The sequence below is a fragment of the Ursus maritimus genome, unplaced genomic scaffold (assembly GCF_017311325.1).
Source record: "Ursus maritimus isolate PB19 unplaced genomic scaffold, ASM1731132v1 scaffold_2, whole genome shotgun sequence".
NCBI lineage: Eukaryota > Metazoa > Chordata > Mammalia > Carnivora > Ursidae > Ursus > Ursus maritimus.
In genome coordinates this window covers 14,117,288-14,132,275 of record NW_024424452.1, presented here as the reverse complement: position 1 = coordinate 14,132,275, position 14,988 = coordinate 14,117,288, and the positions used below count along the sequence as shown (strand labels likewise).

General features: G+C 48.7%; 1 protein-coding gene across 3 annotated transcripts in view; it reads right to left on the bottom strand.

Moving 5' to 3' along the window:
* Positions 1 to 3,223: 3,223 nt before the first annotated feature.
* Positions 3,224 to 14,988, bottom strand: part of GALNT17 (polypeptide N-acetylgalactosaminyltransferase 17) — a 432,856-nt gene continuing 421,091 nt past the window's right edge. For 2 of the 3 annotated variants that reach the window (XM_040634984.1, XM_008698564.2), the window contains exons 10-11: positions 4,706 to 4,873; positions 3,224 to 4,031 (exon numbers count right to left, since the gene is read on the bottom strand). In XM_040634984.1, the coding sequence (XP_040490918.1) occupies positions 3,903 to 4,031; positions 4,706 to 4,873 (297 nt within the window). In that variant the 3' untranslated portion in view covers positions 3,224 to 3,902. The remainder of the gene's footprint in view (positions 4,032 to 4,705; positions 4,874 to 14,988) is intronic. The other variant, XM_040634985.1, reaches the window with a different exon arrangement.

The following is a 14,988-nucleotide window of genomic DNA, read 5'->3' as shown; positions in this document are numbered from 1 at the left end:
GCAAACCAAGAAACAGACTCTTAACTATAGAGAACAAACAGATGGTTCCCGGAGGGGAGGTGGTGGGCGGGGGGGACGGGGGAACAGGCGATGGGGATTAAGGAGCGCACTTGTCACGATGAGCACTGGGTGATGTATGGAAGTGTTGAATCACTACATTGTACACCTGACATGAATATAACACGTTGTTAACTACACGGAAATTACACTAAAAACTTAAGAAAAATCAAGCAAAAACATGACGAGATGGTGGCAATGAGCAGGGACTGGGAGCCCAAGGCCAGGCACCTGTCCGCTTCCTGCTGGCCTGGGCCTCCTGTTTTCCTGCACAGGCTCCAGGCCCCTCCCGAGCCCATCCCCTGGGGGGCTGTCACGCAGGTGGGGGGTGGTTGGCGGGGCTGTCACTCAGCCTTTCTCAGAGCAGCAGTCCCAAACAAACTAGGAGGAGAGAAACAGCATGCAAATTGGGGACAACTCATGGGGCGGCCCATGGGAGCTGTCTGCTCTGCCCGAGCCCGACTTCCACCCTTTGGGAAGCTGGGATACTTCTGGGAAACAGTAGGAAGATATATCAGATGGAGAGAAATGGCTTCAGGAAACCAAGCCAAAGGGCTCCGAGTGGGTTAAAATGGTGGCTTCTGGCCCAGATTGTGCTTTCCCAGTCTTCCCTATTTCTCCTTCTCTGGCCACCAGAATAGGCATATAAAGAAGGCATTCGAGAAAGAACACATACAGCATCAGAGACATCGGCGATGAGGCTTGGACATGTGTCAGGAACACCATCTGTGATGTTTTCTGCCATATAAATAGAGAGGGGAAATGAGAGAAGAAATAGTCACCAGACAGCGGAGTGGGGGCGCAGGTGAGGGACTGAGGGGACAGAGGGGGCATGGAGCAGAGGCTGTCCGAGCTCGGCCCCCTCTGGAGCGGCCCCCCAGTGAGGGCGGGGAGTGAGATCCCCAGCTACAGATGGTGCCAACTGCCGCCCTTTGCTGAAGGAGGGTGAGATGTCCCTGGAACCCGACGCTTGGAGCTCGCAGCCACTATGCAGAGACGTGGGGCCCTGGAGCTTCCAAATTCCCCCAGAGGACTGGGACACAAGGCTCCCCAGGGCCCTGCTTCTCTTTTCTCTCCTCCCCCTTTGCCTTTGTTCATTCCTCTTCTCTGCCTTGGCCCCTGGCCCGCCACTCCTCCCATCTTCAGGCCCACAGGGACCCTGTGGGAAGAGGGTGCCGTCCTGGGTTGCTGGCCTCGGGCTCCGGCCGGTGTCTCCAGGTAGCCGAGCCTTTGGGAGGTAGCCCAGGTGAGTACTGACAGCAGGTGCCTGTATGAACGCAGAGAGCCCCCCGTGGTCCTGAGCCAGCACCACCACCATGCCCCCCGCCAACACGCATCCACAAGCAAACCCGAACGTCCCGTCCTGCTGCAGGGGATACCGAAGACGAAGATGAGCACTTCTCTCTCGAAAGTTCCACGATACTTACAGAGGTGCAGCTGGGAGTACAAAGGAGCCCCAGATGCACTGGAGGGCGGGCTCCCACGCCACCTGAGCACCGAGCAGCTCTCGCGGCTTACTTTGGTTTGAGGCCATTGAAAGAAGGATCCTACCCGGGCCCCCTGAGTACCTCACTGGGATTTGGGGTCAAAACCTCAGCCAACGGTAAAACAGGATGATGCCTTCTTTATACTCTTCCTTCAGGACGCACACAGAGGGAGAATGGTGCAGCCGGGGCACCATGCCCCCCCAAGGCATCGTATTGTGATATTACCCCAACATTTCCCTTGACCCCCCGGGAACCTGCAGACCTTCACTCTTTTCACTTCACGGTGGCCCCGAGACTCCAATATTAAAGTCTGATGAGCTCCTTATTGCCCAACAGTAGCATTTTCCATCAACATGCTCATGGACCCCAGTTCTCGTAGAACCCAAAAGAAAAATGGGAATGTCCATTGCTATGGGTGTCTGTGTCACAGCCAACAAGATGGACCTTCTGGGCCTCCTCAAAGGGAAGAAGGGCTGTCCTAGCTTAGGGGACCCCTGACCATACCCATTTCCATGGCAGAAAGTCTGGCATCTTTATGGATTTCACATTTCCACGAGAAAAGGGGGCAGATGCTTCCGCCGCCGGCTCTGTGGTTTTGAGAGGTGTCGGTGGCTGCATGGCATCAGGAATGGGTGGATCAGGGTGACGCAGCCAGGCCACCTCAACCCTCCTCCTCTTTCCAGCTTCCTGCACCAGCCTGACCCTCGTACGCTGGGGGCCACCAGGGTGTTAGTGAGTGAGTGCCAAATGCTAAATTCTGTCCTGCTTTGGGGGGAAGTTGAGTCCAAGTGCAGTCTGGCTGTCTCAGCCTCTGCTCTGAGGGCTGTTGCTTACAGTAAGACCAAACCCTCACACCAAAGGCACCCTGTGCCGTGTTCCAGGAACTCCACCCGAGCTCCGGGTTCTGGAGGAACCAAGAAGCAAACAAGGCTGCTTTGGGAAGTGCTCACATGTATTTATTTCACAAGGGAGGAAGGGGGCGGGCAGTGACCACCAATAAGATGTCACCAAATGAGACACTGTGAACCCCAAACTGGGCGTCTACAGGATTTGGTTCTGGGCAGGGCTTGGCCTTCGGGGACAGCATGAGGGACAGAGAGGGAACCGGCAGAAGGGACAGCCTTCCATCTGGGGCTCCATGTGGGGCAAGGCTGGGCCACGTCCTCTGGGCCAAAGACGCGTGGCCAACCCCCGAAGCGTCCAGCAGCCTTGTCCTGATCCAGGTGAGCAATGAAGCGACAAGCCCAAGGCCACACGCTGACATCTGCTCTATCACGCACTCCTACGCACACGCCCAGACACACTCATGCACGCACGCACACGCTGTCATGCATGCCACACACGCACACGTACTCACAGGCATGCACACGCATCCATATATTAACTCTGATTTATAAGTGCACCCTAACCAGAGGGCAATCGAAAAAAATTATTACTCTTCAGAGAGGAATCGACTGCCTTCTCCCCTGTCAGCCGGCAGAGCACGGGGGGAATCAAGGGGAACACAGAGCATCCTCCAGGGTCCAGGCCCCCCTCTGCTCTGCTGGCTTCAGTCTTCACGCTCCAGGACGAGGCGCCTGTGGCAGCCTCCGTGAGTCAGGGCTCCCTGGTCCCCGGGAGGGCAGAGCTGCACCGGCCTGGCTCCGGCCCTGGGGGCCCCCTCACAGCCACGACTGTCTCTGGCTCCCTATAGACACAGGCAGAGCTGCTGGCCCAGAAACCTGGGAGCCTCGTGCCCCGGTGGGTGGCCGTGGAAGCGTTAATTCCTTCCAGACCATCTTAAGGGAGGGTCCAGAAAAGTCCAGGGCTGCCCGTCTGATGGAAAGGTTGGGGGTGGAGCCCACCTTGTAAATGGGCATCTGGGCAGAAGCAATGTCAAGGGACACGGAGTCTCAGGGCCTCAGGGCCTCCTCCGAAGAGCGGGAGATGGGATGCGGCTGAGCACCTCCCCCCACTCTGTCGAGGGCTGGGGGTGGCATTCAGAAGCTGCTGCAGCTGCAAGAGATGAGAAAGAGGAGGGACCCCTGCCAGTCCCAGTCCTGAGAGTGGCTGGGAAGAGGACACGGAGCACGTGGGGGTTTCACTCCACGGTACGCGGTCCACATCCAGGCGGCAGAAGACGCGGCTCCCGGGTTTCCAGAGGAGGGGTGGGGGGCTTTTCCAGGGAGCATGGGCCTCATGGCAGCTGAAGGGGACACCAAATCTCCATCTGGGGCCCCTGTGCTGCCCTGGAGAAGCCCCGGGAGGCCCGCTGAGCACCTACTGGCTTCCTGCTGTCTCTCCACCAGTGCGGCTGGTCCAGAAGACGGGCAGACGCCGTCCCGGGGGCCAAGCTCTGGGGGCCCCTGCTGCTCCCCGCTACTTGATCGAGTTCTTAATTGTCCACCTCTGTCCTGTGCAGCTGCGGAGAATGAGGTCAATGCCAGCCAGGCCCCGGTTCTCCACCTCCAGGCAACGCCCTGTGCCCTTGTTCATAATGGCTCCATTCTGGGTAGGAGGAGGAGAGAAAGACAGACAGATGGACAGAAACACAGAGAGACACAGAGACAAAGAGAGAAAGAGACAGATGGAGACAGAGATATAGAGAATAAGAGACAGAGATAGACAAGAGAACGAGAGAAAGAAACAGAGAGAGTCAGAAAGGCAGAGCGAGAGATGTGGACAGAGAGAGAGACAGGGAAAGAGGTTTAACCACTGCAGTGCCTGGCACGTGGCCTCTCATGGGGAGCAGTCCCACCGAAATTCTTTGCACAGGGGGAGGGATCATCGGAGCCTCCTCCAGAAACCCTGAAGTCAGAAAATGTATCAGCTTCACCACTCTGAATGGCTGAACCAGGCAACAAGCGCCGAGTGGGGGGATTTCCAAGGAGATCTGAGGTCTGACTTTCTCCGTCCTACCAGATTTCAGGGAAATCACCGCACACCCCCTCCGGAGATCCATCAGAGCCCAGCCTGCCTGGTGCTGCTGCAGGGACCTGGGAGACCGTCCCACATGCCACCACCCGCCCCCCTGCTGACTCCCCCTGGACGTGCCCTGGGTTCATGAGGCTGGCCCGGGGCTGGAGACCTCGGGGGCGCTTTGCTGGGGAAGGCAGCTCTCCCTGTGGCCTGCGGCAGCCTCACCCGCTCGGGGGTGCTGGCCTTTTCCCTGGGGCCCTCACCTGGATGAAGTTCCAGCGCTTGTACAAGCTGCTCTTGACCTTGTCACAGTCGAGGAGCTGGGGCAGCCGACTCTTGGAGTTGTCCACCAGGCAGCGGGTGTCGGGGAGGAGCGTGGTGGTCCCCAGGGCGCCCAAGTGCAGGAAGCCCTCCTTGGTATAGCGGGCAAGCTGGGGAAGAGAGCAGAGGACAGGGTGGGGAGATGTGACTCAGGTCTGCAGGTCTCACCCATGCCCCCCACCACGGCCGCAGTCCCGCTGCCAGGCGCCCTGTTCACTGGTGAGCCCTGCTCAGGAGGCCCCCCGGCTTGCTAAGTCTGGATACAGTGTCCCCAGGGCCAGGCTGATTTCTTTAAGCATGTCCTCAGTCAGTGTTTCTGGACTTGTGGGCTTCTGTCCAGCAACATGAGGGAGCAGGAATAAATGAAAGAGCAGTACTAAAGCTCAGCTCTGCTCCCAGCTGGCTGGGCCACCCTGAATAAGTCACTTAAGCTTTCTGAGTCTGTATTTCTACCTCATTTGTAAATTGGGATTAAGTAATTAATTCCACCCTGCTGTAAAGTACACAAAAAGGCAGGTCACTGAAAAAGAAACAGACATATTAAAAAGCATTTAACCTAATAAGTGTTAAAATAAATAAGTTAAAATGGCAAGGTGATACCATATTGGAAAAAAAAACCCTATTCCCATTTTGTCAAGGTTAGCAGAAAATGGGCTGGAGTGGGGGTAAATTACGACAACCTTTCAAAAAGGGGATTTCAAAATATATACTTTGTGGTCTTAAAATGTTTTTTTCTCTTTTGACCCAAGAAATCCACTTTTAGAAATCTATCCCAAGGTAACCATCAAAACCGGGAACACAAGTTAACGTGTATAGGATGTTTGCCGCGACGTTATTTATAAGGATGAAAAAGCAGAAGCGTTCTAAATGGCACCACAGTCCTGGCGCTTGCTTTCCACTCCATGCACACCAACAAATGCTGGGGGATTGTGGGAGATTGCAGCCACACCCAGGGCACCAGGGCGGCTCAGTCGGTCAAGTGTCCGACTCTCTTGGTTTCCACTCAGGTCATGATCTCAGGGTCTTGGGATCAATCCCTGCATCAGGCTCCATGCTCAGCATGCAGTCTGCTTGAAATTCTCTCTCCCTCTCCATTTGCCCCTCCCCCCACTCCTGTTCACTTTCTCCCTCTCTCTCCCTCTCTCTCTCAAATAAATAAATAAAATCTTTTTAAAAAGCCGCATCCTTCACTCTTCCTTCTATACACCCTGGGCAATATGACTTTCAAAGCAATGTCCTTCAAGAAGTGAAGTCTGTTTCTCCATCCCTTGGATACAGGTGACTTGCTTTGACCAACAGAATGTAGCGGAAGCAAGGATGTGCCAGTTCCCGGACTAGACCTTTAGCCTTGCGTGCTTCCACCCTCTCGCTCTTAGAGTCCTGCCAACACTGTGGCAGTAAGCTCTGGATGGCCCAACCAACAGCCGGCCAACCACCAGACAAGTGGATGAGGTCATCCTAGGTTAGGCAGCCCTCGGCTGACCTGCCAGCTGCCAGGAGATGTATGAATGAGGCCAGCTGAAACTGGCTGAGCCTGGGCTGGATCACAGAACCATCCAGTTGCTCTGGATAATGCACAACAAATGCAGATTGCTTTAGGCCAGTGAGTTTTGGGGGGATAGTTGTTATGCAGCAAGAGCTAACTGATACGGAGATGGTGCTGTCTACCATCCTTCCCACAGTGGGACCCATGCTACTCCAGTGGCCTCCCTCTCCGGCCTGCCTGTGTTGTTTAAAATTCTGTATTCCAACCTTTGAGCAAATGCATTCATCCATCTTTCATGCTTTTAGGGGCAGGGACTGTGTCTAATTAATTGCCTTCCCTGCTAGGAGAAAATCACAGACCCAGTGCTCACAACCTGTTTGTGGATGAGCACATTGTAAACGTGATGAATGACATTGTTTAAAAGAAGCAGCTATGTCCATTCATTTAAGCTCCACAAGCTTGTTTTGAAGAGTTCTCTGTACGACCAGCCTGGGAACTGGGTTCTGAGACTATGAGGACGTGGCTGTGTTTCCACTGATAATGCCAGGGCGGGCTGGTGAAGGCAATGAGACAGGCAAGTACATGTCTCATTTTTGCTCTCACATCCGATGAGGTGGTGGGGGTAGGAGGGATGGTTATTAATAAACAGCTGGTGCTGAATAAATTAAAAAATAAAATTACCAGCTTGCATGGATTAAAGGCACACTTCGCATTATTTCTAAGCATTGTACAGAGAATAAAGAATGTGAATTTTACAACAACTCCATGCGATAAGTTTCTATTACTCTCCCCGTTTTAAAGATGAAGAAACTGAGGTGTGAAGACATCTGGTCACCTGGTTGGGTCCTGGCCTCTCTCCTTGACCCTAGAGACCCACATGGTTGGCTGCCCTGGCCCAGCTGCTGAGTCACAGAGGGCCTCCTCCTACAGGATCCTGGGCTTCTGAGAGCCTGGGCATTTGTGGCTGGGAACGAAGCCAGAAGGTAGTTCTGGTCCGTCAGTGCCTCTTCTCCAGGGGATAAGATTTTCTGCAGGGGTTCTCACTGCAGATGAAAACCACTCAGAAACCCTCTGCTCTGATCCCCAAAGGCGAGCCCACCTGCTCCCCTCTAAAACAAGTGACAGGGAGTTTATTAAGTGCCCTTGAGAGAGATGCGGTTAACATGCGCTTTAAACCCCAATTAGTTCCAAATCAGAGTGATTGTCAGAGGCAAAATGATAAGAAAATCAAAAGCCCTCCTCGCCCCTCCCTAAACAACGTCTCTGTGAATATCCTCAAATTCACCAAATGCGAAGTGATGAATGACAGCAAGCTGTCTTTATGTTCAGGGGAAAGATAGACACAGCTGCTATTGAAATTATGAATCAATCTATTATCCAGCAGGCAAATGAACAGCGCTAAGAACATTAATTAACTGAGCGTATCTGTCACCCAGATGTTTAAAGAGCGAAGCTAAATGCCACTGGGAGTTAGAGGCTCTCCCTTTTGAAGTCTGTGAGCAAAGGATGAGACCCCAGCTTTCTAGGACCTGCACAGCCAAGCACCAGCCCCAAGCTGTGCAGGCATCGGGGTGGGCAGGGAGGGTGGGGAGGCCCTACAGGATTTCCTTTTTCTGGGGGAGGTGCTTTCTCAAGCCAAAAACACACGCATAGTTTCTCCTGGCCTGGCCAAGGGGCCAGGGTCAGGGGAAAGGCGCTGTCGTCTGAAAGGATGGTGGGGCAAAGCTACACCAACAGATGTCACACTGCTTCTCCCCCACAAGGCAGGAGGGTGGTGTGTGCTCGGACCTCATGCCAACCACATCCCCCTTCTTGTGCCAGTCCTGGATTGTGAGTCTTTGTGATGTCTTTGGACCACTGTCTAGTTCACCTCCCCAGCTCCCCATCCCCGGCATCCCTTCCTTAAGGACCTCTGCTCCCTGTCCTCTGCACGTCCAACAGGCTTTCCTGCCTTCAAGGCTTTGCTCCAGCTGATTCCTTTTTTGGCCTTCTTCTAGAACATTCTGGCTTCAACTTTCCTAGACTTCAGTGCAATTCTTCCCACCCCACAGTGTCTTCTGTAACTCTTGCTCCATCCCCCGCCCCTCGTACCCCTTCTCAAGTTTTTGGTGCAACATAATCTGGTGTCTCACTCCAAGGAGGTGTGGGAGTATCTCATTTCCTCTGGATCATTCTGGGCATCCACTGACTAAGTGATGGATATTTGGGTTTTTCCACTTTTTGGCTATTATGAATTATGCTGCTATGAACATTCATGTATAAGCTTTTGTGTGACATATGTTTTCAATCCTCTTAACTCTGTGTCTAGAAGTAGAATTGCTAATTGTTGGGTCAGGCGGTACATCTGTGCTTAACTTGAGGACTTGCCAAATGGTTTCAAAGCAGCTGCACAGTTTACAGGCCCACCAGCAATGAGCCAGGGTTCCAATTCATCCACATCCCCGTAAACTCTTGTTATTGTGTTTTCCTTTTCTCCTTTCTTTTTAGAAAAATTCTAGCCATTGACTGGGTGCAAAGTGGTATCTCAATGCGGTTTTGATTTGCATTTCCTTCATAACTAATGACGTTGAGCATCTTTTTATGTGCTTATTGGCCACCTGTAGATCTTTGGAGAAATGTCAATTCAGACCTTTGCCTATTTTTCAGTTGGGCAAATTGTCTTTTATTGTTGAGTTGTAAGAGTTCTTTATATATTCTGGATGCTAGACCTTTTTCAGATATATGTATGAGTGGAGATACTTTCTCCCATTCTGTGGGTTGTTCTTCCACTTTTTTTTTTTTTTTTAAGATTTTATTTATTTGACAGAGAGAGACATAGCCAGTGAGAGAGGGAACACAAGCAGGGGGAGTGGGAGAGGAAGAAGCAGGCTCCCAGCGGAGGAACCTGATGTGGGGCTCGATCCCAGAATGCTGGGATCACACCCTGAGCCAAAGGCAGACACTTAACGACTGAGCCACCCAGGCACCCCCTTCCACTCTCTTTTTTGTTTTATTTTGTTTTGTTTTCTTTTTTCCACTTTCTTGAGAGTATCCTTTGAAGCACAAATTTTTAAAATTTTGATGAAGTTCAACTTACCAATTTTTTTCTTTGATTACTTATGCTTTTGATGTCCTATCTAAGAAAACACTGCCAAACCCAAGGTCATGAAGATTTACCCTTATGTCTTCTAAGAATTTTATAGTTTGAGCTCTTAAATTTAGATCTTTGATCCATTTTGAGTTAATTTTTATATATGATGTAAGGTGTGGGTCTAAATTCCTTCTTTTTCATGTGGCTATTTGTTGTTGCAAGATTGTTGAAAAGGCTTTTTCCCTATTGAATTGTCTTCTCATCCTTGTTAAAAATTAATTGACTATAAATGTGGCATTTATTTCTGGAATCAGAATTCTATTCCATCGACCCATGTGCCTAACCTTCTGAGAGCACTACAATATCTTGATTGGTCCAGCTCTGTAGTAAGTTTAAGATTTGGAAATGTGAGTCTTTTAACTTTGTTCTTTTTCAACGTCATTCTGGCTACTCTGGATCTCTCGCATTTTCATATGAATTTTAGGATTACCTTTTTTTTTCCATTTCCGCAAAAAAAGCAGTTGGAATTTTGATAGGTACTACACGGAATCTGTAGATCAACTCAGGGAGGACTGCCGTTAACAGCACTAAGTCTTCTGATCAAGGAACACATGATGTATTTTTTTATTTAGGTCTTTCATTTGTTTCAACAATGTTTTGTAGTTTTCAGTGTCTGAGTCTTTCAGTGTATACTTCTTCGGTTAAATTTATTCCCAAGTATTTTATCTTTTTTGATTCTACTGTAAATGGTATTGTTTTCATAATTTCCTTTTCATGTCCATTGGTAGGACAAGCCGTATCTTTAAGACATTTCTGCGAACCATGGGCTGCCACCCTGGTACCTCGTGGTCACTCAGAACTGCAGGTGCTACAAGTTCCCTTGGTTCCTGCTTCCCCAGGGTCAGGGCCAGGTGCTGACTGCCCATACCCACTGCAGACCCATATTCCAACGGGGCCTGGACCTCACCCGAAGTCTCTCATCTTCTCATTCGCCTCCTGTGACTCTGACAGCCAACACCCTAACCCCCCCCAGCAGGGTCTAGATTTTTTTTAAATGTGCCCATCATCCCAATCCCTAGCTTGATGTCCTGGACCCTCACTGCCCTAGGGAATCTTGCCTCCCACTTTGTTGAGAAGTTATCTTCCCTACCCCTCAAAACCTGTCTTCCTTCACATTTGTTCACTTCTTTCAACTCTGTGTCCTCCTCACTCCATAGGGACCTTAAGTCATTATTTCTCCCTCTCCTTCATTTCGTTCAAGCTACAAACACAACCAGATTTTATGCCCAGAAATCTCCAGCCACAGCTCTCATTACCTCCTTGCTTTGTCCTTGGTTTTCCACTCTCTCTCTCTCCTTAGTGCGCTGTAGTTTGGCTTTTACCACAACTCTTCACTGACATTGCTCTCTTGAAGGTCAACAGGATCTATTCATCAGCAACTTCAATTGTTTTTTCTTAGTCTTTATACGGGGCAATGATTGTGGGCCAGAACGCTTTGCAGGGTGCAGGTGAAACCACCTCTTCTCTCTACACCCACTCTCCTGGAGAGCTTGCCATTCTGGGGGCTTTTGGTAGTATCTCTAGGCTAACTTGGCTAATTGTGCCAAGTTTCTATCTCCAAACCAAGCCTGATCCTCAGTTCCAGATTTGTATAGCCAACTCACTGTGGGACATACCACTTGGAGGTCTACTAAGCATTTCAGATTTACATGATCCAAACTGAATTCCTCCTCCCCTGTGGACCCTACTCTCCCCTCCACACTCATCCAACATTGGTTCCATCTTGGTAATGACAACTCCATCCTTCCAGTTGCTTCAGCCAAACACTTTGCCTTCATCCTTTACTTGCCTCTTCCTCTGACCTGCTGTATTCAACCCATTAGCAAGCTATATTCAGATTTCACCTCCACTGTTACCTCCTGAATCCAAGCCAACTTCATCTCGACTAGATTAGTACAATGCCTTCTAATTTGTCTCCCAGCTCCCACTCTTGTCTCCCTTGGTCTTTTTTCAATATGGCATTCAGAATGCCTTTAAAATATACTATATTAAAATATTCTATTATATTATTTAAAATCATGGTAATTTAAATTGGAGTCAGGTCATGCCATTCCTCTGTTCAATATCCTCCAAAGGCTTCCCACTCAAAATAAATGTCAAATTCTTTCAATGGACCACAAGACCCAAAGCAATCTACCAGTAGCTGCCTGAGCTCAACTTTCACCACTGGGCCCTTTGCTCACTCCACTCTGGCCACACTGGCCTCCTTGTTGGTCTGTGCACAGGCCACACTTCTGCTCAGGGTCTTTGCACTGGCTGTTCTTCTCTCTTAAATGTTCTTTCTCTGATATTCCCTCACTTCTTCCAAGTTTGTGCTTAAATGTCTTCTTGCCATCTTACTTAAAATTTCACCTTCACCATGTACTCCTTATCCCTTTTCTTGCTTTATATCCCTCCAAGCACCTATTATCTCCTTATAGAGGAGAACTCTATCTTCTCCTCATTTATAGGGTTTGTTGTCCAGCTCCATCCACTAGAACGTGAGAGGCATAAGACGGAAGTTTTGTCTATCTTTTTTGTTCATGGCTCTATCCCTACCTCTTAGAAGAATGCCTGGCACACAGTAGGTGCTTGATAAATGCTGTTGACATCATAAGTACTTGCCTTCAAGGAGCTCACAGCTTACTCGGGGAGGCAGGCAAGTAAAGAGGCGAGGACAAAAAAGTGTGAAATAATGTGATGAAATATACTAAGTGTGCTCTTAAAGCCAGAACAGAAAGGGCCCCAATCCCGAAAAGGGAGGTCAGAGAAGGCTTCCAAGAAGAGGAGGCATTTGAGTGAAGCCTTGATGGGGTCAGCCAACCAAGTGAGTAGAGAGGACAGATCAAATCAGACAGAGGGAGCACATGTCCAAAGGCCTGGAGACCAGAGGCAATGTGGTGTTTCGGAGGATCTGAGCATCGTTCACCATGGTGGAGTCTAATAGCTGCGATGGGGCAGAAGTGGGGAGGTGGGGTACAGTGCAGATGAGCCTGTGCTACGTGCACACATCATGCTCAGGAATTGGGGCCTTTCTCGTGAGGAGCCACCTGACTTGTAGGAGGACCACACTGGTTGCTGAACGGACAATGAGCTGCAATGGGACATGATGGAAGGAGAAGGGTTGACGAAGTTCTCAACTCAAGTGGTCACAGTGAAAGAGGAGAGATGACAGATGAGAGAGGTGCATCCAAGCCAAGAAGGAGTCTATCATCCTGGTGAGTTCAATCTCTTATTGTGCTGAAATCAAACACTTCATTTTTAATAATCCATTTTGTGTGGAAGGCACTTTGTTTAACATTAATGTAGCTACCCCAGCATTCTGCCCTTTAGAATCTGCCTGCTGTACCCATTTCCATGCTTTTACTTCCAACATTTCTCTCTCCTTATGTTTGAGATGTGTCTCTTGAAACAGAATACTCCTGGATTTAAAAAAATTTAGGGTGACAATCGATGCTTTTCAGCCAAAATGTTTAGTCTTTTTTTTTTTTTTGGAACTTAATGCTATAAATGGACTTATTTCTATTTTCTTTCTTTGTGCTTTCTGTGTGTCCAGCCTTCTCTGTTTCCATTTTCTCCTTTATTTGCCTTCTAGGTTTGGTTTGATTTGGTTTGTTTGTTTGTTTTGAATGTTATCCTATTTCACTGTTCTCTACAGATTTGGAAATTCTATTTCATTTCTATTATTTTACTGTTCACTCTTGAAATTTAACAATTAACAACTCAGCAGATTATTCAATATCCTAATGTCTACTTCACTCAATAAATTCAAGGACATTAGGACACTAAATCTGATCACTTCTTTTTCACTGTTCAGCCTTTGGCTATATTTCCCCGCTCCAAATTAGACATTATTCTCATTATGTAAGAAACGTGTCTTTGAGTTTACTTATATGGTTCATTCTTCTAGGGTTATTTTCCTTCTTCTTTAAGTATATTCTTTAGAAGTTCCCTTGGTGATTATCTGTCGTGGTAAACCCTCCCGGCTTCTGTTTATCTGAAAATGTCTTGGGCTGATTCGTTATAACTGCTTCTTATGCACCGAGACAGGGTTTAAAACAGTATTGCTGTCATTGATCTAGAATCCAGTTGTGCAGTAGAGGAAAGACCCTGCAAAGTATTTAATCTGCTCCATTGTTGGTAGCTGTCTCCTCACCTTCTCCCCATATGCTCACTCACAAAATGATGGCCAAGCCACTGTCTGTGGAATTTGTCACCTTGATACAGTGCTGCCTAGGCAATCCCCTAACAGCAGGAGAAGCATGGGTTCACACATCACGTGCTTCACTGAAGAGTCAATGGGGGAGGCTTCCTCCTCTGAGCTGATAACTGCCTGAAACTTGTTGACTCTCACTTCTCCAGTTATGGCCAACAGACAGCCAGTTCCTTTATACACCCATACTCCTGATCTCTTCCCAGGCTTTAGCTTTGCAAGCTTGGGTCACCCCCCCCCCCCATCCACAAAGCTACAAGTCTTCCAGTTCCATATGCCTCTCTCATATATTTCCTCCTCATCTCCCAGGTGAATGGCTACAGGAGCTTTGTAACGGGTCCTCCCACCTCCAGGCCTGCCCACTTTCCATCTATCCTTCCCATTCCTGCAGGTTCAAATCATATCATTCCCTGCTTTAACCTTCAATTGCTCCAATGCCCCCTGATTTAAGAATAAACTTTTTTTTTTCTTAATCATGATCTACTATCGGTCCCCAGATTTAACTCTTGGTTTCTGACAGATGACTTGAGGTCTCTCAAAAACAGCCAGCAGTCTTCCCCGTGCAGAATATATCCCCGCCCTACTCCTACCTTATTTCCCATGGTTACACAAAGCCCCCACCCAGATGGGATCTCTTTCAGCTTACGTACTTGTGTATTCGGTGACTTCCTTGCTATAGGGTTTTTGTTGTTGTCGTCACTGCTATTGTTTTAAGACAGTAGCATCCTCCTCATTTTTAGATAGCATGAGTAAGAAAGTATCTTGCAAAAAGCAAATACTCTATAAATGTCTTTTGAATTGAATGGGATTATTCTAGGTTTGGCTGCTGGGCCCAAGAGGAGAAATGAATGTCATTATCCACAACCCTAATGCTTTAGGAAAAAGAGCTCTGAGCTCAAATACAATTAATTCTCATTTAGCAGGAAAGAAGAATTTTTCTATTTGAGATGATCTAAGAGGCACACACAACTATTAACCCACATTTAACAGCCTTGGGGGAAAACTAAAATAGGCAGGTTAGAGCCAAATAAACAAAAAACAGCCAAATGGTCGTGGAATGACTCTGGGACACAGCAAAATTCATCGAATCGTCAATAAAAACATGGCTTGCAATTGCTTTCATATTAAGGGTCCTTCTTATCACTTCAGAATCAGGCTTAGTCAGGGTGGAAAACCACTGCTAAATGAAAAAGTGTAAAAATGTACTTTACCCTGCTTTTACTCGGGACACAGAGAGATGGTGTTCCATTGATTCGAACCTGCTACGGGGTGAATTTATTTGTTTGCTGCTTGGTGGATGGAGTGATTTCTGGGATTACACATGCATATGTATGTTCTTAAAGACAAATGGACTTTTTCTGTCACTGTCCAGAGCATTCCTGATCCCAAACAATACAGGAAAAAATGTCTCCAACTG